The 21,094-nt window shown below is 38.3% G+C and overlaps 1 protein-coding gene across 11 annotated transcripts in view; it reads left to right on the top strand.

Annotated features, from left to right (window-relative positions):
• Positions 1–5,493: 5,493 nt before the first annotated feature.
• HECTD1 (HECT domain E3 ubiquitin protein ligase 1) overlaps positions 5,494–21,094 on the top strand; it is a 90,843-nt gene continuing 75,242 nt past the window's right edge. For 10 of the 11 annotated variants that reach the window (XM_078448347.2, XM_060619434.3, XM_078448346.2 and 7 more), the window contains exons 1-2: positions 5,494–5,607; positions 7,054–7,214. In XM_078448347.2, coding sequence (XP_078304473.1) covers positions 7,075–7,214 — 140 coding nt within the window. In that variant the 5' untranslated portion in view covers positions 5,494–5,607; positions 7,054–7,074. Of the gene's footprint in view, positions 5,608–6,944; positions 7,215–21,094 lie in introns of all 11 variants that reach the window. The other variant, XM_060619430.3, reaches the window with a different exon arrangement.

Below are 21,094 nucleotides of genomic sequence, written 5' to 3'. Positions count from 1 at the left end.
GTTTACAGCAGCTTTATTCCTATTGCCAAAATTTGGAAGCATCCAAGATGTCCTTCAGTGGGTGGATAGATTAATATGGTACATTCAGACAACAGAATATTATTCAGTCCTAAAAGAAATGAGCTATTAAACCATGAAAAGACATGGAAGAACCTTAAATGCACATTACTAAGGGAAAATGCATATTACTAAGCGAAAGAAGCCAATCCCAAAAGGCTACATACTATATGATCCCAACTAGTCCAACGTTCTGAAAAAGGCAAAACTATAGACACAGTAAAAAGATTTGTGGTTGCCAGGGCTACTGAGGAGGGAGGGATGAATAGATGGAACACAGGTGATTTTTAGGGCAGTGAAACTATTCTGTATGATACTATAATGATGAAAATGTGTCATGATGCATTTCATTGTCAAAACCTATAGAATGTACAACACCATGAGTGAATCCCAACATAAAACATGGACTTTGAGTGATAATGATGTGGCAATGTAGATTCATTAATTGTAATAAATATAATTATTTTGATAGTGAGGATTTTGATAGTGAGGAAGGTTGTGCAGGTATAGAGGTAGGAGGTATATGGAAACTGTACTTTCTGCTCAATTATGCTGTGAGCTTAAAATGGATCTGAAAAAATAGTGTATTGTAAAAAAAAGTTAAAAAAAAAAAGTTCCCCAAGTGAATCTAATGTGCAGCTAAGGTTCAGAACTACTGGCCTAGGTTCTTTGCATATATAACCTCCTTCATTTCTTTAAAAAAAGTTTTTTAAAATGTTTATTTATTTTTGAGAGAGAGAGCATGTGGGGAGGGGCAGAAAGAGGGGGAGACAGAGGATCCGAAGCAGGATGGGCACTGAGAGTAGAGAGCCCGATGAAGGGCTCAAACGCATGAACCGTTGATAACACGATCTGAGCCATTTAACCAGCTGAGCCACCTAGGTGCCCCATTCTTCAATTCTTCTCATATCCATCTGATTAGGTAGCTGTGGCTATCCTATTTTATATATGAAGAAACTGAGGTCTGGAAGGCTTAAATAATTTACCAAGTTCACCAAGCTAGTAAAATGGGAACTAGGTTTCACACACTGCTTGGCCAACTCTAATGTATAACCTTTTTTACCATACAGTCTTTTAATAATTGGAGCTGGTAGATCAAAGTAAAATGCAGTGCCTCATAAAGTAATAATTTCCCAACACTGGAAATATTATGGAAGAATCTGGATAACAAGTCAGGGATGGCACAGACTGCTACATTGTTTTGTTTTGTTTTGTTTTGTTTTGTTTTGTTTTTCAGCATGAGGGAAGGTAGAGGGAAGGTATGAGATCATGACCTGAGCCGAAGTCGGATGCTTAACCGACTGAGCCACTCAGGTGCCCTGATATTCCTTTACACTCTTAAGAGTCAGAGTTGAAGGCCTATGTTTGAGAACTAGACCTGTCCTTTACTAGTTGTGAGACCTTGAGCAAGTCACCTAATTTCTCTGAATTTTTTCTTGTTTGTAATATAAAGAAAATATTTGTGCTAATTCTGTTAGGTCATTTTTCAAATATATTAAAATAATATAGGAAGATTAAATATTTTTTAGTCTTTTGCTAACTGTAAACCTTTATACAAATCAATTTTATGTTTTTTAATTTTTAAAATTTTCTTAAGTAAGCTATATGCCCAAAGTGGGGTTTGAACTCAAGACCCTGAGATTAAGAGTCGCATGCTTTACTGACTGAATCAGCCAGGTGCCCTTATGGAAACCAATTTTAGCTTAAGGGTGGCTAATAATCCTAAAACCTGCATCATATCATAGTACTCCTTTGTTTAAAATGTTCAAGGGCTCCCCATTGCCCAAAGAACAAACTTCAGACTCCTTAGCATGGTGTTTTAAGACCTTTAGAAAATGAATTCCAATTAACCTCAATGTCCTCTTCTGGCCACTAACTTTATTCTAGGTTCGAGCCAAACTTAATTTTCTACTGTTTCAAAATGGCTACACTCCTTCATAGTTGCAGCCTTTCAAAAGTTGAGAGAAGCCAGGGACACTCCCATTTCCAGTTAATAGTTGAAGAAATGCCCAGATATCTTATTTGTAGCCTGTTTGAAATGTTTACATCTAATGATGCTTTTGATATATAAAATATGTAATGGCATATAACTGTGTTATTCATAAGATAAGACTTATTTTAAAAATAAATTCATAGTAATGTCAGTTGGTGGTATAAGAGTTTAAATTTGAATGATGAGAATTTCCTTTTTGAACCTGTGAATGGATCCCAGTAACTGTATATTCTGAAGATATTTCATAGAAGTGGGGCCTATGCCAAAAGGTGAGGAGCATTCTTCACACTTTTATGCCTCTCCACATGGTTTTCCTAATGTCTGGCCAGCTCTAACTCAACATCTGCGATCTAGTTCACACATCATTTATGAAGCCTTCTGAGATACCATTACCTCCTTGATGTTCTCAGTGTACTTGACAATATTATGTGATAAGCACTACCACAGAGGCAGACAAGGGAACTGTGTTCACATCTACCCTCCCCTAGATTTATAGTTTATTGAAGATGAGGTCTGTGACTCACTGTGCCTGGCACATAGCAATTCCCAAAGGCCATTATTCTTATATTTTGACACCAAGGTGAAATATTACCAGGTAAACATATCTTGGTTTCTTGGGACATATATTCAAGTACGGTCAGTTGCCATCACAAGATCTGTTTTCTTCAGGGCTTTATTCTTTTACTTCAATGTTCTTGTTCACATTTGAATTTAAAATAATAATTACAATAAAAGTCACAGTACTTTTTGGATAAGGTTTCTTTAAAGCATACCTCAGTCATTCATTTTGAAGTAGAAGTAGATGGTGCGAATAAAGATGGTAAAGGAATAAGGGAAAATACACCTTAAAATTTCAGTAAAGTGGGGGCACTTGGCTGGCTTAATAAGTAGAGCATGCAACTCTTGATCTCTGGGTTGTAAGTTCGAGCCCCACATTGGGTGTAGACATTACTTAAAAAAAATAAAATCTTTAAAAAAAATTTAGTAAAGAGTAGTCTCTTCCAACTTTTCATTTTTTTTAAGTTTTAATTTTTTTATATTGAAAGAGAGAAAGGGAGAAAGAGAGAAAGAGAGAGAGCTCAAGGGGCAGAGAGAGAGAATCCCAAGCAGCTCTGTATTGTCAGTGCAGAGCTGGATACCGGGCTCAAACTCACTAACTGGTGAGATCATGATCTGAGCCCAAACCAAGAGTCTGATGCTTAACCAAATGAGCCATCCAGGTGCCCCTCTTGTAACTTTTCTATTTTCTGTTAATAGCATAATCATTTTCCTAGCTTCCAAGTGCTCTCTCTGCAAGCTTAAAAAAACAAAACAAAACAAAAAAAACCGAAATGAAGTCAATCATTTAAATTCTGATATATCTTTTTAAAAAATAAAAATATTTTTTAGATTTAGCTCTTTATTCTTTAAAAAAAATTTTTTTTAATGTTTATTTATTTTTGACAGAGACAGACTGTGAGTGGTTTAGGGCAGAGAGAGAAGGAAACACAGAAGCAGAAGCAGGCTCTAGGCTCTGAGCTGTCAGCACAGAGCCCGACGTGGGGCTCAAACTCACGAGCTGTGAGATCATGACCTGAGCCGAATTCGGACGCTCAACGACTGAGCCACCCAGGCGCCCCTAGCTCTTTATTCTTATTGCCAATAACTAGGCCCTTTCTCCCTCCACCTATGGAGAATTTCAGCAACCTCCCAGCTAATTTTCTCATCTAGGTAGCTCCTTTTAAGCCATTCTATCAATCTTTCTAAGACCTAATTCTTCTAGTCAGTGTTCTAATCCAAAACTTGCTACTCACCTAAACTTAAATTCTGCATCTGGCATTCGAGGCCCTACTTACTTTAGTCCCTACCTTCTCTCCCCTTCATTGTTGAATGCAGATTCTTTGCTCTGGGCACTGTCCCTCTTTCCTTTGTCAGAAGATACCAGGCTTTGCTTGTTTTCTTCCCCCTCCCTTGCAGTCTATATTCCACCCATTCTTCAAGGTACAGAAAGAATGCTACTTCCTCCTTGAAGATTTTCCTGGTAGCTCCAAATCATGTTTATAGCTACCAAAGAATTTTCTGTATGTGTTGTAGTTGTGACAAGATAGTGGAATCCTCTACCCTTTTCTCTTGATTTGAACTGTTAACAGGAGACCTAGGGATCATTACCTGCGACAGTGGGACACGTGCCTATATATGTTTGAAGTGAAAATCTGTAATTTCCAAAATACTGGCTAAGCATATGCAGGTTGCTTACAGGGACACAAATACTATCATGTAATATTCATTTTTGTTTAAAAGATGAAAAGGGGAAAGTACAGTGAGAGTGTCCGAGGTATGGGTTTGCTTATCTCACAAACCAAGGGGTTCGTTTCTTTATTAAAAACAGCTATATTTACATTTTCAATTAACTACATCCTAAAAATCTCCAAGTACGTCTTAGAAGCAAGCGGATTTTATTTTCAAAGCGTGTAAAACAAAACGTTTGAAAGGAATAACCACGGATGTACTTGAGACCACAACCCACAGAAAAGACAGTCAAACGCACACTCTCAGCTGCGCTGCTTACCGGGACGCCCCTGAGCCTGAATTCACGCTTTTTGCAGCTCAGTTTTCTTATCAGTGGGATGGAGATAATACTTGAAAATATTTTCTTCTCAGGGTTATGGTGAAAGGTTTTCTTTCCCGTGAACTGCAGGGGGTTCGCCTCCCAGGACACCGGGTGGGGGGGAGGGTGCTTTTCCTCCTGCGACGCACTTCCGCGTGCGAGTAGGGCTGCTGGGCTGGGAGGAGGGGAGCTCGCGTCGGAGTGCGGGCCGCCGCGCCGGAGACTAGGCAAGGACAGGTTGGGCCACCGCTATGACGTGCAGCGTGGGGGCCTAACAGCAGGAGCACGCTAAGTGTGTAGGCACGGTGCAAAACAAGCTGAGCGTGCGTGCACCAGTGTGCGGGGGTGCTGGGAGCGTGCTCGCATTGCCAGCGAAGCGTACAAGCGCCAAGGCATCCGACCGAAAAGCGACTCCTGATAAAGGGAGTCCGAGGCCCGCGGGGCCACACCGTCCCGGTAGCGGCGGCCACGCGTCCGGTCGCCCGGCGCCCCAGGTTGGCGCTCCTGCGCCGCCGGCCGACAGGTCTCCGCAGCGCCCCACGTGGCTGCCTGCGGGGCCGCTGTCGGGAGAGTCGATTTGCTCCGCCTCCGCCAAGCTCGGCTGCCCTCCGCAGCTTCCCCGCCCCGCTCTCGTTCGACCCTCCTCCCTTACCCCTCCGGGATCGCGATGGACGCGGCCTCCCCCCGCCGCCGGCAGCACCGCGCGAGCCTCTGAGCTTCAGGCCTGAGGAGCCGCGTGCCGGGGACCGGACGTGCGCTGGTTGCAGCCGGTCGGGGGAACCTCTCGCTTCCCTGTCACCAGGTCCCCACGGAGGAAGGGGAGGGACGAGGCGCGGCTTTTCCTGTGCCGCTTGCCCGGCTCGACCTGCGCGGCCTGCGGCTTCCTGGTAACTCGAGGGCCGCGGCCGGGCCTGGCTCTGCCCGCGGCCTGCTTGGAGCTGGACGGAGCGGTTTGGGACGACAAGCCCGGGTAAGAGCTTAAAGGATAGGGAGGCGGGAGTGCCTTACGCGGTCGGAAGGGCCAGCCTGTGGGCCGGGATCCGGGATGCCCGGCGGCGTCCCGGGAGCGAGACCCCAGCTCCAGTTGAGGTCGGCCGGGCTGCTGCGGGCTTACCCGCTTAGCCCCTTTGTTCCCGTCCCTCGGCCCTGCCCGCGGCGGGGCCCGGCTTGCCGGAGCCGGAGCCCGCGGCGGGCCCCCCTTGCCCTTGAGAAGGGTTCGCCGCCGGGTCGGCCAGGGACGTCCCCCGGAGCCTTGGAGTTCCGGGCGCAGCTCCCGAGAGACCCGCCGCCCTGCTCGGCCCGCCGGCCTGCTCTGGGCACTGGAGGCTTGCTGCTTCTCCTCCTGAACTTCCCCCTCCTAGACACAGGTAGCTAACTTAGCGGGGTTTGGTGCCAAGAAACCAGAGCGCGGTGCCTGCGCCTCCCGGCGCGGGGCTCGGCTGGGCCCGGAGTGTTGGGTCATTCCTGCTGGTCGCCGCCGTTGGGTGCCCACCGTGATCCGCGGTTGGATTCACACACCTGCAGCTGGCGTACGTGGGACCCAAAGCTGTCGTCCCGTCAGGGTGCCTACGGGCTTTTGTAATGACTTGCCTTTTGGGGCTGCTTCTCTTATTTCGTGTTTTTGTTTTTGTTTTGTTTTGTTTTTAAGCCAACTGCCCCATTCTGTGGGGATGGGGAAAGAGGACCGTAGATTGGCTTGTATTCTGATCCGTAAGGTGTTAGTCCATTGCATTTACTTTTAGCATTTCTTTTTTAAACTTTTAAGAATAGTTGCCAAGACTGCCAGAACTCTTAACCAAGCCTTTATTCATAGATACATCTTGTATCTAATTATTGTTCGTATGTGGACATCTTAAGAAGCAGTAAGTAAATTAGGAAGTCGGCAGAATTTGTGGAATTGGAGATAATCTTAAAGCAGAAATTTATTTTAGAGGGGGATTGGATCAAAGTGTTTAGAGCCTCCTCAAAATACTGAATCTAACCCTTATCTGAAGATCAGTTTTGGGTGGAGGACGGGGGAAGAAGTTTGCTGGAAAAAAAAAAAAGAACCTTTAGGAAGGTGTTCTTTGCCTTTTGGCACAGACGTTGGTGATAGCAGTAGTGGGATCTGAAGCTTGTTTGACTGTGTTTGACAAAGACAGCTCTGGTTTCCAGTTAAGTAGAAACTACCTACCCTTATACTCTTGTGCAAAACTGGTTTTTATTTAGTATGATATATAAACATTAAACCTGAGGAATAAGGAAAGTGGAAAAACTGCTTTAAAGTACTTTCTCCAAACATACTTATGAGTCTTTTCTAATTCCTAGGACACCAGGAACATTTGGTTCTAGCTGATATAAAAGAAAAAAAATTTTAACCCAAGCTGATCTGTCCTGGATATTTAAAGGAATTTTCCTTTTACTTTTTTAATTTAAGCAAAGAGGCTTTTAAAAAACCATGGCAGATGTGGATCCTGATACATTGTTGGAATGGCTACAGATGGGACAGGGAGATGAAAGGGACATGCAGCTAATAGCCCTTGAACAGCTATGCATGCTGCTTTTGATGTCTGACAACGTGGATCGTTGTTTTGAAACGTAAGTACATCCCTTCATCATCTTTTGGAGTTGCTCTGGTGACATCTGTTTTCAACCATTTGCTGACTTCACTTTGCATAGAATTTTCTCTAGTGACTTTTCAAGTTAACTTTTTAGAAGTTTCTGCAGTTTTGCATTTTATTTCTGAGAAATAAAAATTAGTAAGTGAAGAAATTCCTGTAATGATCATTGTCATGACACAAATATGTTTGTTGAATGAATAGGAATTAGGGAAAACTGATTGTAACTTGATTCATTTTCAAAATATGTTATGAACTGAGAAAATACAAATACTTCTTTAAAGGTACCTATTTCTGTACCAAGAAATTACCTTGAAATAAACAAGGAAATAGAAAAGATAATGAACTTAGTTTCCAATCTCCCCTTTCTTCATTAGTATTATATGACATTGTACTTTTGTTAAAGCAAATGATTGCTTTGTAAATTTCAGTTTGGAGGGTTTAAATTGGATGTTACTCTTATAGCATATTTTTGGAATGGTAGAAACAGATTTTGAAATTTTAGAGAGTTTAAACAGTTTTATTCAGAGGTTTTAATGTAGAATTAGTGCAGAAATGTAAAAGAGAATTCATTACTAGATTGGCTGTAAATGTTGTTTTTTCCCTCGTGTGATACTTGCCCAGTTAGATTAACCATTCTTCTGAATGCTGAACACATTTGGTTTTTATTGTTTATTTTATATTAATTAATTACAATTTTTAATTCCAGTAGTTAGTAAATGAAAACTCAGTTGTTTTCTGTATTTGTTTTAATGCTAGTTTGAAGAAATTAGAAAATGTTTTAGATGTTGACTTAAAACTTGGTATAATTATTTTAATTTCTTTGGATGGCAATAAAGGCTCTTATTACTAAATTGACAAAGTATTTTTAATTGTTTTCAATTTTGAATGAATAATTAATGAAGATGAATTAATAAACGAAAATAACTTTTGGTTGTAAATCTGATTAAAATGATAAAAATCTTAGGATAAAAACCCTTATAAACAAAGTTTCAAAATCAAAGTTTGTTAATGGCCCATTTATGTCAACTAGTTTTTGTTATTAACAAACTTTATAATAATTTAGCCCTCCTGTTGACACTTGTTTTAGCAGGATTCATAGCAAAGTGAAGTAGAATTTTGAATATTCATAGATTTCATTAGAAGGTCTTTATTAACTTGAGAATTACTTTTGGTATTTTATTAAAAAATTTTTTTGTTTTTAATTTTTCTTTTTCTTTTATTTTTTATTTATTTTGAGAGAGACAGAGACAGCACAATTGGGGAGGGACAGAGAGAGAGAGAGAGAGAATTCTAAGCACTTACAGTGTGGAGCCTGATGTGGGGCGTGAACTCATGAACTGTGAGATCATGACCTGAGCCTAAACTAAGAGTTGGACGCTTAACCAACTGAGCCACCCTGGTGCCCCTAAAAAAAAAAAAAAAAAATTTTAAAGTTTATTTATTTTGAGAGAGAGGGTGGGAGAGAGAATCCCAAGCAGGCTCCATGTTCAGCATGGAGCCTGACAGAAGGCTGGATCCCACAACCATGAGATCATGACCTGAGCTGAAATCAAGAGTTGGACACTTAGCCGACTGATCCGCCCAGGGGCTCCACTTTTGGTATTTTAAAAAGTTATACTTGTGGGTGTCTGGGTGGCTTAGTCAGTTAAATGTCCAACTTTGGCTCAGGCCTCGTGAGTTCGAGCCCCATGTCGGGCTCTGTGCTGACAGCTCAGAGTCTAGAACCTGCTTTGGATTCTTTGTCTCCCTCTCTTTGCCCAGTTCCCCTGGGGCTCACACTGTCTCTCTCAAAAATACACGTTCAAAAAAATTAAAAAAAAAAAATTACACTTGCTAGTCAAATTAACGGTTGTTTTGCATCTTCTCTTGGGTACTAATGTATAGTAATTTGTAATGGCATTAAAAAAAGTGTTACCATATAAGAACAATTTTTAAGGACATTTTTAAAATATAAAACTCATCCCTATATAAAATTCTACCATCGTAACATAATTGTTATTTTTTCCATTTTCCCTTCTAGACTTTTATATTTGATACAATGTAATTTTAAGAAAGATGAAATTAAAGTCAATGTGACTTATATTTTTTATTTACTTAGTAAAGATACAAGACTATTTCAAATTGGAATGGTTATCCCTGTTTCATGTGGCATAACAGTCATTTGTCTACCTAAAAATGGATGTTTGATTAAATTTGTGACAATTAAAAAAAGAAACAAAACTTAGTTTGCTCTCTTTGTTCTTTAGTCAGATTTTTCTTGTCATAAGGAAAATTTAAACCAGAGAGGCCCCATAGTGAGGTGGAAAGAATGGGCTGTGGCATCAGAGATCTGAGTTCAGATTCTTGGATTCTTGATCAGCTACATGTAATTTAGCTTTTGAGAGCCTTTCTTTCTCTATAAAATAGTTATCTTCTTTATTGTAGGCTCTTTGTGAGGATTAAAGAATGTATGTGAGAAGTGTTTTGGTTAAAGTGGGCTGCATACTAATATTGAATTTCTAATTTTGAATTTCATTTTGGGACTTTATTTTGTAAAAGTGATTGATTTTGGAGAGCCTTTTTAAATTCTTTGCAACAGTCAACAAATAAGGTAGGGAAAAACAAGATGATACGCATGTTTTGAATATTGGTGAAAATCTCCCATACCAACTTGAATTCACAAGATACTAGCAAAGAGTCCTTAGTTACATTGAGTAAATATATGTTCAGATATTAATAGTTATATGTCTGTTTAGTCAAAAAAGGCAGATGTTGGGGCGCCTGGGTGGCTCAGTCGGTTGAGCGGCTGACTTCGGCTCAGGTCACGATCTCGCAGTCCGTGAGTTCGAGCCCCATCTTGGGCTCTGTGCTGACAGCTCGGAGCCTGGAGCCTGTTTCAGATTCTGTGTCTCCCTCTCTCTGACCCTCTCCCGTTCATGCTCTGTCTCTCTCTGTCTCAAATATAAATAAACGTTAAAAAAATTAAAAAAAAAAAAAGGCAGATGTTAAGTCTTTTTCTTTAATTTAGATTTTATATGGCTCTCCATTTTTTGTACCAGTTTTGACTGTCTTTTTGAAGTTAATGAATATACATTTTCTGTGAAACTGTGATGTTTCTTAGTAATGCCTGAACTTATAAGGTTATGCCCTAGAGAGTAAAATACAAGTTCGGGGTTAGTTTTTGCTTTCATTTGTGGTTAGTGAGTTAAATTTAATATGTTACAAATTTAATAAGAATTAAATGAATTACAAATGATTTTGCATTCACATTAAAATGGATGATTATTGTACGTACTATTATAAGTAGGTGCATCCTGGGTTCTCGTAGATCCTGCCTACTATATTTTCAGACAGTATAATTGAAAAGTTGTCTTTTCAGGGTGGAATCTAAGATTTCCCCAGAAGATCTAGGAAATGGAATATTAGGGGTACTACTTTTAGGTACCAGAAGGCTCTTTTTTTAAAAATAATCATCTTAGTTAATTATGAGGGCACAAAAGGATACAGAGTACAAAGTCTCTTGCTCTCCTGTTTCTGACTGATCAGTTCAAAGGCAACAACTATTAAAGATTTTCCTAGTGTATTCTTTGGGTGAGATCCCAAAGAAGACTGTCTCGAGTCTGGATTCCAAAGTGGTTGAATACAGTGGTAAAAACCTTCTGTTGTGTATTTACAGGAAAAAATAAAAAATACCTACAACAGTGACAAGGGTTTAACCTTTTAAATTGTCTTCCTACTTTATGTCAGATGTTAGAGATATGGTGATGACCAAAACAGATAGAGTCTCTGCTCTTATGGTGCCTACTAGTCTAATAGGGAAGGCAGATATTAAGTAATTATAGAAATAAAATTGTGGTTATAAATTGTGATAAGTGCAATGAAGGAAAAGGTTAGGGTGCTATGACAGTATGTAGAACACACATGACCTGGAGGGGTGGGAATGGTCACTGTGGCCTCCTTTGAGGAAGTGGTTTTTCCTAGAGATATGAAGGATGGATAAGTTTATGGGATAAAGTATGAAGAGGTGAGGTAGAAAGGTGTTCAAAGAAGAGGCGATGTGTGAAGAATTTGAAGTGGCTAAGTATGACGTGATTGAGTAACTTAGAGAAAACTACTGTCACTGGGACAAGGAAAGGTTGCAGAGTGCTTTGTAGAAGGTAGAGGCTAGATGGGATGGAGTCTTGTATATATGACAAGAAAAGCTTTTGGTTTTATCTTAAGAGATAAAAGTACTATAGAAGACTGTGGAGTACTGTAAGAGTGACTGATGTGATTATGTTTGTCTTTCAAAAACATTAACTACTCTAACAAAAGTAGATAGGTGGAGAGGACAGAAAGAACAAATGCTTGTAGACTTGGTAGATTATTATCGAGAGAGAGAGGTTTGTAGTAACAGAGGTAAAAAGAAGTGGATAGATTTGAGATAGATTCAGGAGGTAAAATAGAACTTGTCGAATGATTGTATATGAGAGAGTGAGAAAGGAGGTATCTGGAATATTCAGGTTATAATGGATGATGGTGCCATTCATTCAGAGAGAACACTGGAAGAGTTTTGAGGGGCTAAGAACATGAGTTTGGATTTGGCTGGATTCTCATATCTGCCTCTGCATTCAGTCTATTGCATTGTATTTTGATTGAAATGTATGAAAGAAAAATCCTCCATAGATGTAGTTGGCAAAGGGAGGAATGTTGTACTGATTTTTTAAATATAATTATGGGTATTCTTCTTTGATACCATACAAAACTGGACAAGTGATAGTTTCTTAAGGGTTAGTTACAATGTGGATTCTGAATCATGTCAGTGAACTTTTTGTACTCTGTACCCATTTTTAAGCTTGTACAATTGTGCACTGATCATTGATTTACTGAGCTGTACAGATATTCCAAATGTTAACATATGTCATTGTACAGTATCACAAACTCACATTTGTTTAATGTGAATACTGATATCAGAAAAGTTTCAATATTGGGAAGCTGTCCAGTTCATGGTGGCAGATACAAGTTTTCCAAAATTGTCATTTTTGCTTGAGAGCTTTAATGTTATCATTGGCGATAAATACTGTCAGTTGTTTTCCTTGAAGCGGAAGGCTTATTTACTTTGTTAAGTTTTAAGAAAATGTTTGCCAGATATCCAAGTCTGAATAATCATGGTTTGTCAGAAGTTCTTTCAAGTAAACATGGTGTTGCATGAAAAAAGTGTCTAGTTCAGCTCTATAACAGTGCTTTCCTTTGACACAACCATCATTCTTCAGGATGCAGAAGTGCTTTACACTTACTTCCATTTTCTGATGTAGGATATTAAAAAAAATAGGTATTCGAGGGTTGAGTTACAGTAAAATAATTATTTTTGCTTCATCAAGGTTATTCTGTAGTGAAATTGGCTCCTCCCTCCCCCCATGCTAAAGCTTGGCAGTGAAGAATCCAATTAGTAGTAGTACAGTTTAGTACCCCTGGCCTTGATTCATGCTGAAGCACCAGCAGTTTCATCCACCATTGCTTTTGCGTCATTAGTATACATGTCAACACAGGAGGAAAGTGATTCAAAAAGAGAAAGGACAATTGTGTTTAATTGTGGTGAGAGGTCAAGTAGGGTGAAGACTGAAAGGTGTGCTTTAGCCTCATTCTCAAGGGCATTGATCTTTTTTTTTTTTCTTTTAAGTTTATTTATTTTGAGAGTATGGGCATGAGTGGGGGAGGGGCAGAGAGAGGGAGTGACAGCATCCCAAGAGGGCTCCGCAGTGCCAGCACAGAGCCCAACGTGGGGCTTGAATTCAAGAACTGAGAGATCATGACCTGAGCTGAGATCGAGTTGGACGCTTAACCGACTGAGCCATGCAGGCACCCCCTAAGATCATTGATCTTAATGAGAGCTGAATGGAGGGTGATAAGGGGCAGATTTGAATTGGTCCAGAAGTAGGATATGAAGAAATAGAGATGGGGAGTGTGGAAAAGTTTTTTGAAAAATTAGATTGGAATGGGGGCGTAGGGTTTTGTCTTTTAAAGGTTATAGAGGTAGGAGAGAGAATGGAATATCTATAGTGTTTAGGATTCTGAGAAACTGGGAGAAAATCAGCTTCTGTTAAGACTAGTGCTTTTTAAACTTCAGTGTGCATGATGTGAATCATCTGGGGATCTTGTTAAATTGCAAGTTATGATTCATTTGGTCTGGTGTGCTACCTGATAGTCTGCATTCCTAGTATGCTGCCAGATAATGCTGAAGCTGTTGGTCAGAATATCTTAGTTTAGTAGCAAAGCTCTCACTGTTGGAGAGAGAGATTTTAAGTAGTGTGTTCTTGTTTAAAGCAGGGAAGATGGAGAGATTAAATGCAGATGTTTTAGGTTTGATGGTAAAAAGCTGAAGGGATTTCTGTCTGATGACATCTGTTTCTCCCTGGAGTAGGAGACTAAAAAGAGTGACAATACCTCGGATTGGTATGGGGAAATTATTATGCTCATATAGTGCTAGTAGCTTCATAACAGATATCCCTGTCTCCAAGCTGACTGTACCCAGAATTATAGTCTTAAAATCTTCATGGTCTTTTCCCCCAACTTTTTTGGGGTGTAAAGGGTCTTAAAATACTGATTTGATTGTATCACTCACTTTTACAAAATCTTCTGGGTCTTTACCTAATGGACAGAATTTAAATGTTGATTTCAAAGACATCTCCTGTGTTCCTACAGTACTAGATACATAATATAACTACTACTTTTGTTTTTCTGTTGCTAAGCATAGTGCCTGGCATACAGTAGCTAATATCCAGATACTGAGAAACTGAAGAAATTATTCATGTTGTGCTTGTTTTTCACTTAGGCCTAAAATGCCTAGAAAAAGTACTTACGGAGTCATGAAATTAGTTGGTAAGCATGCAAGAGAAGGAGCATTGTATTCTCTGTAGTACAATGACAGCATCAATATATATTTTCCTACCTCTCTGCGTTTATGTACCTGCCTTTTCCATATTAACTCCTGTTTTCATCTACCTCATGGTAGAGTAACAGGGAAGTGAAATTACTTTTTTGATCAGCCCACAGCTGATGCTTTCTTGATTAGAGAACGTTCACCAAATATGTATAATCCTGAAAAGTTAAGTAATTTCTGTTTACAGAAATCAGGGGTTTATATACTTCTTTTCAGTGGACAGCAGAAAGAAGCACTGGAAGATGAAAACCATTCTCTAAGGTTCTTATCCCTGGACTCTAGGGGGCTCATAGATAATGATCTTCAGTGAGCTTTGTTTATCAAAGTGTCTATCGCCTTAAAATGTAAAAAAAAAAAAAAAAAAAAAAAAGCCAACTCTTCTAGTTTATAGAAAATTTTAGACCTTTGAGTTCCTCAGAGCTTAGCACTGTCTTGTTCATCTTTGTATCCTACCCCCCAACACTTAGCACAACATTTGGCATAAAAAGGCATTCAGTAGATATTTGTTGGATGAATTGCAGTCAGATTTGTGTGTGTATTTTAACTGGAGAAAAGCAAGTCTACATATTGGAATTTTACTCCTTTTTTCTTTGAGAGGGAAGGCCATAATTTTCAACTGCCGTGCCATGAGTTATTTTTAGTTAAGCAACACAGAGTCAAAGCTGGGACAGGGACAAAAATAAAATAAAAGATGAGAGGCACCTGGGTGACTTGGTCAGTTGAATGTTTGACTCTTGATTTCAGCTCAGGTCATGATTTCAGGGACATGGTATTGAGCCCCGCATGGGGCTTAATGCTGAACATGCAGCCTGCTTAAGATTCTCTCTCTCTGCCCCTTTCCCTTGTTCACACTCTTTCTTTCTCTCTCTAAAATAAAAAAATTAATAAAATAAAATAAAAGATGAAATGACTCAAAAGATGCTATTTATTATCTTTACAAAACCAAATTTATTAGACTTTTATAGTTAAACTTTTGTTTAGTTTTATATAAAAGAAATGGAGAATTTACAGACCGTAGTCAGTAAAATATTGCCACTATACATAACTTCCTTTTTTTTTTAAATTTTATATTGTAAATCTTAAGAAATCTTGGCCAAAATTCAAGTGATGCAGTCTAGAAAAAGAGTATGATACAGTATAAAAACTATTACAGTGCCCAGGGAAATTATTTCTCTTTGGAACCTCATGAAACTTGTTCTTATTTTAAGTTATTTATCTCTGCTTTTCATCAGGGAAAGGTTCTGATGTGATTGCAGGTAGCATTTTGGAAACCATTGCTTAAATATGGATTCATCTGAAGTTTCTTAATCTCATTGGTGTGGTTGAGTGGTCTGACAGTTCCATATAGATGAGTAATCCTAATGTTTCCTAATTAAGAAACATAGACCTTTGAGTCTATAGGTTGGTATTATAGTATAGTACTAGGTTTAATATACTGTATAAACGTAATTTCTACCCATAAAGTAAGAGACAAATATTTAGCAAGTAAATTTTTGAAAAACTCTTTAATTGAAAATAAGATTTTATACCATAGGTGTATACTTTTAGTGCTGTTCAGGGAGGTCTGTGATTATTATATGCATGATCTTTATTTTTTTTTTCTTAGATATATTTAAATTACAGTAAAGTTCCACTTTTGACAAATGCAGAGCCGTGTAACCACCACCCACAGTTGAAATGCATAGCAGTTTCCTAGAGCCGTACCTTTGAAATTAAATCCTTCCCCAACTCCAGTGCTTGACCATCAGTGGTTTGTTCTCTGCTGCTATAGTTTTGTCTTCTACACAGTGTTCTATGAGTAGAATCATATATACATTGCGTAGCCTTTGAATCTGGCTTCAGATTCAAATGTAAATGTAGTATATTGCATTTGAGAATCATCCATGTTGCTGTGTGTGTAATAGTTCCTTCCTTTCCATTGCTGTGTAGTACCATTTTATGGATGCATCCCAGAGGTGGTTTATCCATTTACCTCTTGAAGGTAAATGGTTTTTCTAGTTTTGGTCATTATGACCAAAGTTGCTATAAACATTAGCATACAGATTTCTGTGTAAATATGAATTTTCATTTCTTCTGAAATTCTTAGAGAAAAATCTGACAAGATGCAGAAATTGGGAAACTGATTTCAAAATTACATGGAAATGCAAAGGACCTATGCTAACCAAAACAAGTTAGAGGACTAATGATACTGTATTTGAATCTCTGTTCTGTAGCTACAGTAATCAAAACAGTGTGGTATTGATGTAAAGCTAAATGGATTGATGAGATGGAATAGTTCAGAAATAGACTCATGTACGGGGACACCTCATTTCAACAAAGGTGCAAAGGCAGTTCAGTGGAAGAGGGTAGTTTTTTTGTTTTTGTTTTTTTTTATGGTGCTGGAACAATTGTATCCACATGGAAAAAAGAAAACTGTGATTCATATCCCACACATTACACAAAAATAAACTTAAAATTAATCATAGATCTAAATGTTAAACGTGTAACTATAAAATCTCTAGAAGAATACATAGGAGATAACCTTTGTGACCCTAGGTTAGGCAGATATTTCTTAAATAAACACCAAAAACACAATCCGTAGAAATAAATTGATATGTTTAACTAATTCTTTCTGTAATAGAGGACTGTTAAGGTTACTTAATTCTTCTTGAGTGAATTTTGGTAGTATGTCTTTGAAGGAATTTATGGGCATAGAGTTGTTTGTAGTATTCCTTTTTTATCCTTTGGATGTTTGTACAGTATGTAGTGATAATTTTCTTTTTCATTTTGAGACTGGTAATTTTTATCTTTTGATCAATCCAACTAAAGATTACCAATTTTATTAATCTTTTCAAAAAAGCAGCTTTCGGTTTAGTTCATTTTTTATATTTTCTTGTTTTAAGTTTTATTGATTTCTGTTCTGTATTAGTTCCTTCTGCATTGGTTTGAAGTTTAATTTGTCCTTTTTTTCTGGTTCTTAGGTGGAAGCTTAGGTTACAATTTGAGACCTTGTCTAATATAAGCATTTAATAATAAATTCCTCTTTTCGCTTTAGTTGATTTTGTTTCTTTTCATTGGGCTCACAAAATTTAAAAACTTCCTTTAGAACTTTCTTTTTTACCCGTAGGTTATTTAAAAGTGTTGCTTAAGTTACAAATATTTGGGGGTTTCCAGATATTTTTGTGTTCTTGTTGTGGTCAGAGAATATACTTTATATTATTTTAATTATTTTAAATCTGTTAAGGTTTGTATTATGGCCCATGTGTCTGTTTTTTGGTGATTTGTCCACATGCACTGGAGAAGAATGTATATTCTGCTCTTGTTGGGTGGAATGTTCTCTAAGTGTCATATTAGGTCAGGTTGATTGATAGTGGTGATCAGTCTATATTGTTGATTGCCTGTCCATGTGTTTTATAGGTTCCCGAAAGACATGTGTTGAAGTCTCAAGTATAATTGTGTTGAAGTCTCCAAGTATTTCTCTTCCATTATTTCTGTTTTTCAAGTATTTTGAAGCCTTGAGGTGTCTTTAAAAGGATTGTTTTCTTGGTGAATCAACCCTTTTGTCATTATGAAAAGACTCTTTTTATCTCTGGTAATTTTCCATGTTCTAAAGTTTATTTTGTCTTCTATAACTATAGCCACTCAAGCTTGCTTGCTTTTTTTTTTTTTTTAAGGTTTTATTTTAGGTAGCCTCTACACCCAACATGGGGCTCAAACTCACAACCCTAAGATCAAGAGTCACATGCTTCACTGACTGAGCCAGCTATGCACCCCTCAAGCTTTCTTTTGATAGTGTTTGTTTAGTCTATGTTTTCCCATCCTTTCAGTTTTAACCAATCTATGTCGTTGTATATATGTGGGTTTCTTGTAGACAGTATATGGTTGGCTTGTGTGTGTGTGTGTGTGTGTTTTAAGTAGGCTCCACACCCACTGTGGCACTTGAACTCACAACCCTGAGATTAAGAGTCACGTGCTCTATTGAGCTATTGGCTTGTGTTTCTTTAAATCCAACCTGACAGTCTCTGTTTGAAATTGGTGAATTTAGACCATTTACATGTGATATAACTTTTAGTGTATTTGGATATATGTATAATGTTTGAATATTTGTTTTTTGTTCAGTTTTTTTTCTTTCCTGTCTTTCAAAGTATAGAATATTTTGTAGTGTTATATTTTAACTTAGCTATTGTTTTTTCTCTGTCCCTTTATGTATATATATTTTTAAACGTTTATTTTTGAGAGAGAGAGAGAGAGAGAGCGTGCACGAGTGGGCACCTGCAGGGGAGGGGCAGAGAGAGAGGGAAACACAGAATCTGAAGCAGGCTCCAGGCTCTGAGCTGTCAGCACAGGGCCAGTGTGGGGCTTGAACTCGTGAACTCTGAGATCATGACCTGAACTGAAGTCGGCTGCTTAACTAACTGAGCCACCCAGGCACCCCTAATATTTATGTGTTTTAAATTGATAGACATTGAAAATCTCAAGATACTCTGTTACAATTTTCACTTTCAGCAGTCAGGTTAATGGGAGAAGAAGAATCTATTATATTTACCTATGTATTTATTTCTTTTTTTCATTCCTGTAAAGTTCCATGTATCTCTCTGGTGTTCTTTTCTTTCATTCTGAAGAACTTTCTTTAGTATTTCTTTTAGGGAGGTCTGCTACTGATGAAATTCTCTTAGTCTTCCTTCATCTGAGAATATCTTTATTTTGCCTTCATGCTGTGAAGATACTCTTGCTGGATATAAAATTCTGGGTTGAGAGTTTTTTTCAGCATTTTAAAGATATCATTCCACTATTTTCTCACTTTAATGGTTTCTGATGAGAAATCTGCGCTCATTCTAATCTTTGTTTTTTTGTGTTGTATTTCCCTTGCTCTTTTAAGGTTTTTTAAAATATATACCTTTGGCTTTTTGTTATTGGATAATGATTTTTTCTGTGCATGGTTGTCTTTGAATTTGTCTTATTTGAGGTTTACTGAACTTCTTGAATCTGTATGTCTTTGACCAAATTTGGGAAGCTTCTTCTTCAAATCTATTTTCTATAGCCATTTTTTTCTCCTTTCCTTCTAGGATAATAGCGGCACAAATGTTATATTTTTTTGATAATGCTCCCTCAGGTTCCTGAGAGTTTTCCTTTTTTTTCTCCCAATCTTTGTACTCTCTGTTCCATCTGTAAGGTTTTTTCCCCTCACAAATTGTGCTTTTTATTTCTAAAACTTTTATTTGATTCTTTTTTATATTTTTCTGTTTCTCTGCTGAAAACTTCTGTTTCCAGTCATTTCAAGAATGTTCACATTTACCTGGTAGAGTATAGCTATAAAATCTGATTTATAATCCTCTTTGGTAATTTTAACATCCAGATTGACTCAGGCTTGCATCTGTTGGCTGTCTTTTTTTTTTTGAGTTGGATAGATCAGATTGTACTGATTGTGTTTCAAGTTATTTTGGCTTTTATCTTAGATATTTGGGATATTATATTGTGAGATTCTGGGTTTTATAAAAATCCTCTGGAGATAATGTTGATTTTGTTGTTTTATATTGGTACGTAGTCAACCCAGTTAGATTTAGACTGCAAGTTCTGTCTTGCTCTTTGTAGGTGGTGGTTCCAATGTCCATGATTTCATAGCCTTTGTTATGGTGCTTGGGTCTACTCTGTATATGTGTCATTCTTAGTATAATCTGGGACTTGGATGGTGGATTATGTCATAGCTGTCAAAGTCTTTGCTGCTGTTCTTCACCTCTCCTCCACTGTGCAGTTTGGAGGTGAGCTTAGGATTTGTGTTGGGGATCCTCTTTTTGCTCTTTCTTCTGAGATTTCCCCTGTATCTTTTGGCTACCCAGAGCCCTTTTTTACTAGTGTTCTGAAACTGGGACTCTCTTGATGTTACAGCTACACTTCTTCCCACCCCCTATCCTCCATTCTTCTTCCCCCTTGTGCTGGGACTAGACTAGACTGCCCCCCAGGTGAAAGTATTGAGAAAAAAAGAAGAAGATAATAGGATTCTTCTCATGCTCTTTTGACCACAGGGGCTCCTTTTCTTAGTTCCCAGTTCTCTGCAGGGCCTTAGATGCTCAGGCCACCTCCACTGCACTGTGGATGTGTCATTTAGGGTTTAGTTTGAGGCTTAACTCTGAGGCTAGCCTTTGGGCCAGGCAGGGAGTAAAAAGCCTCAGTACTTTTTCCTCACACTCTCTGGCTCACAACGACCCTCTTTCTTGGTTCTGAGTTTTTGTTCTGTGCTCCTGCTACATAGTTTGGGGACTTGCCTCATCCAGGGGTCAAACCAGGAAAGAAAAGAGGAAAGGAAAAAGCGCCTGAAACTCACTTTCATCATGGGTCTTTATTTAAGTTTTGACTTCCTATCTAGTCTGTCTGCTGTGTACTTTTCAGAGTCCTCAGATACTTTTTTTTTTTCCGGTAAGTTTATTTTGTGAGATAGAGAACACAAGTGGGGGAGGGGCAGAGAGAGGGAGAGACAGAATCCCAAGCAGGCTCTGTGCTGAAGGCACAGAGCCTGACATCAGGCTTGAATTCACATACCGTGAGATCATGACCTGAGCTGAGATTAAGAGTCAGATACTTTACCGACTGAGCCACCCAGGTGTCTCAGTTGCTTTTTTTGTTCTGTCCAAGGTTTTTGGTTGCAATCATTGGGAGAAATAGGCTGTAATAAGCTTAGTGAAGTTGACTTGTCCCAAACTTTAAATTTATTTTCTGGGAATTACAAAATACGTTTGTTTCAAAAATTTGAAAAAAAATCAGAAAAGGAAGTTTAGAGAATGAGAAATTTGGGAAATTCAGAAGAGTTTAAAGAAGCTTAGAATTTCTCTAATTTTCAGAGAAATTATCTATAACTGCACCATTCCTCTAGTTTTTTCTCAGGATATTTTTACACAAACACTAATGGCTATGAGTTTTTTCACTTATTTTATATTTCTGTTAAACAATATTTGTATCATAAGTTTTCAGTAAGTACCTTAATA

Source organism: Panthera onca, chromosome B3 (genome assembly GCF_046562875.1).
Source record: "Panthera onca isolate mPanOnc1 chromosome B3, mPanOnc1 haplotype 2, whole genome shotgun sequence".
NCBI classification, from domain to species: domain Eukaryota; kingdom Metazoa; phylum Chordata; class Mammalia; order Carnivora; family Felidae; genus Panthera; species Panthera onca.
The sequence above is the reverse complement of the archived record's forward strand: the minus strand, read 5'-3'. Positions and strand labels throughout refer to the sequence as shown.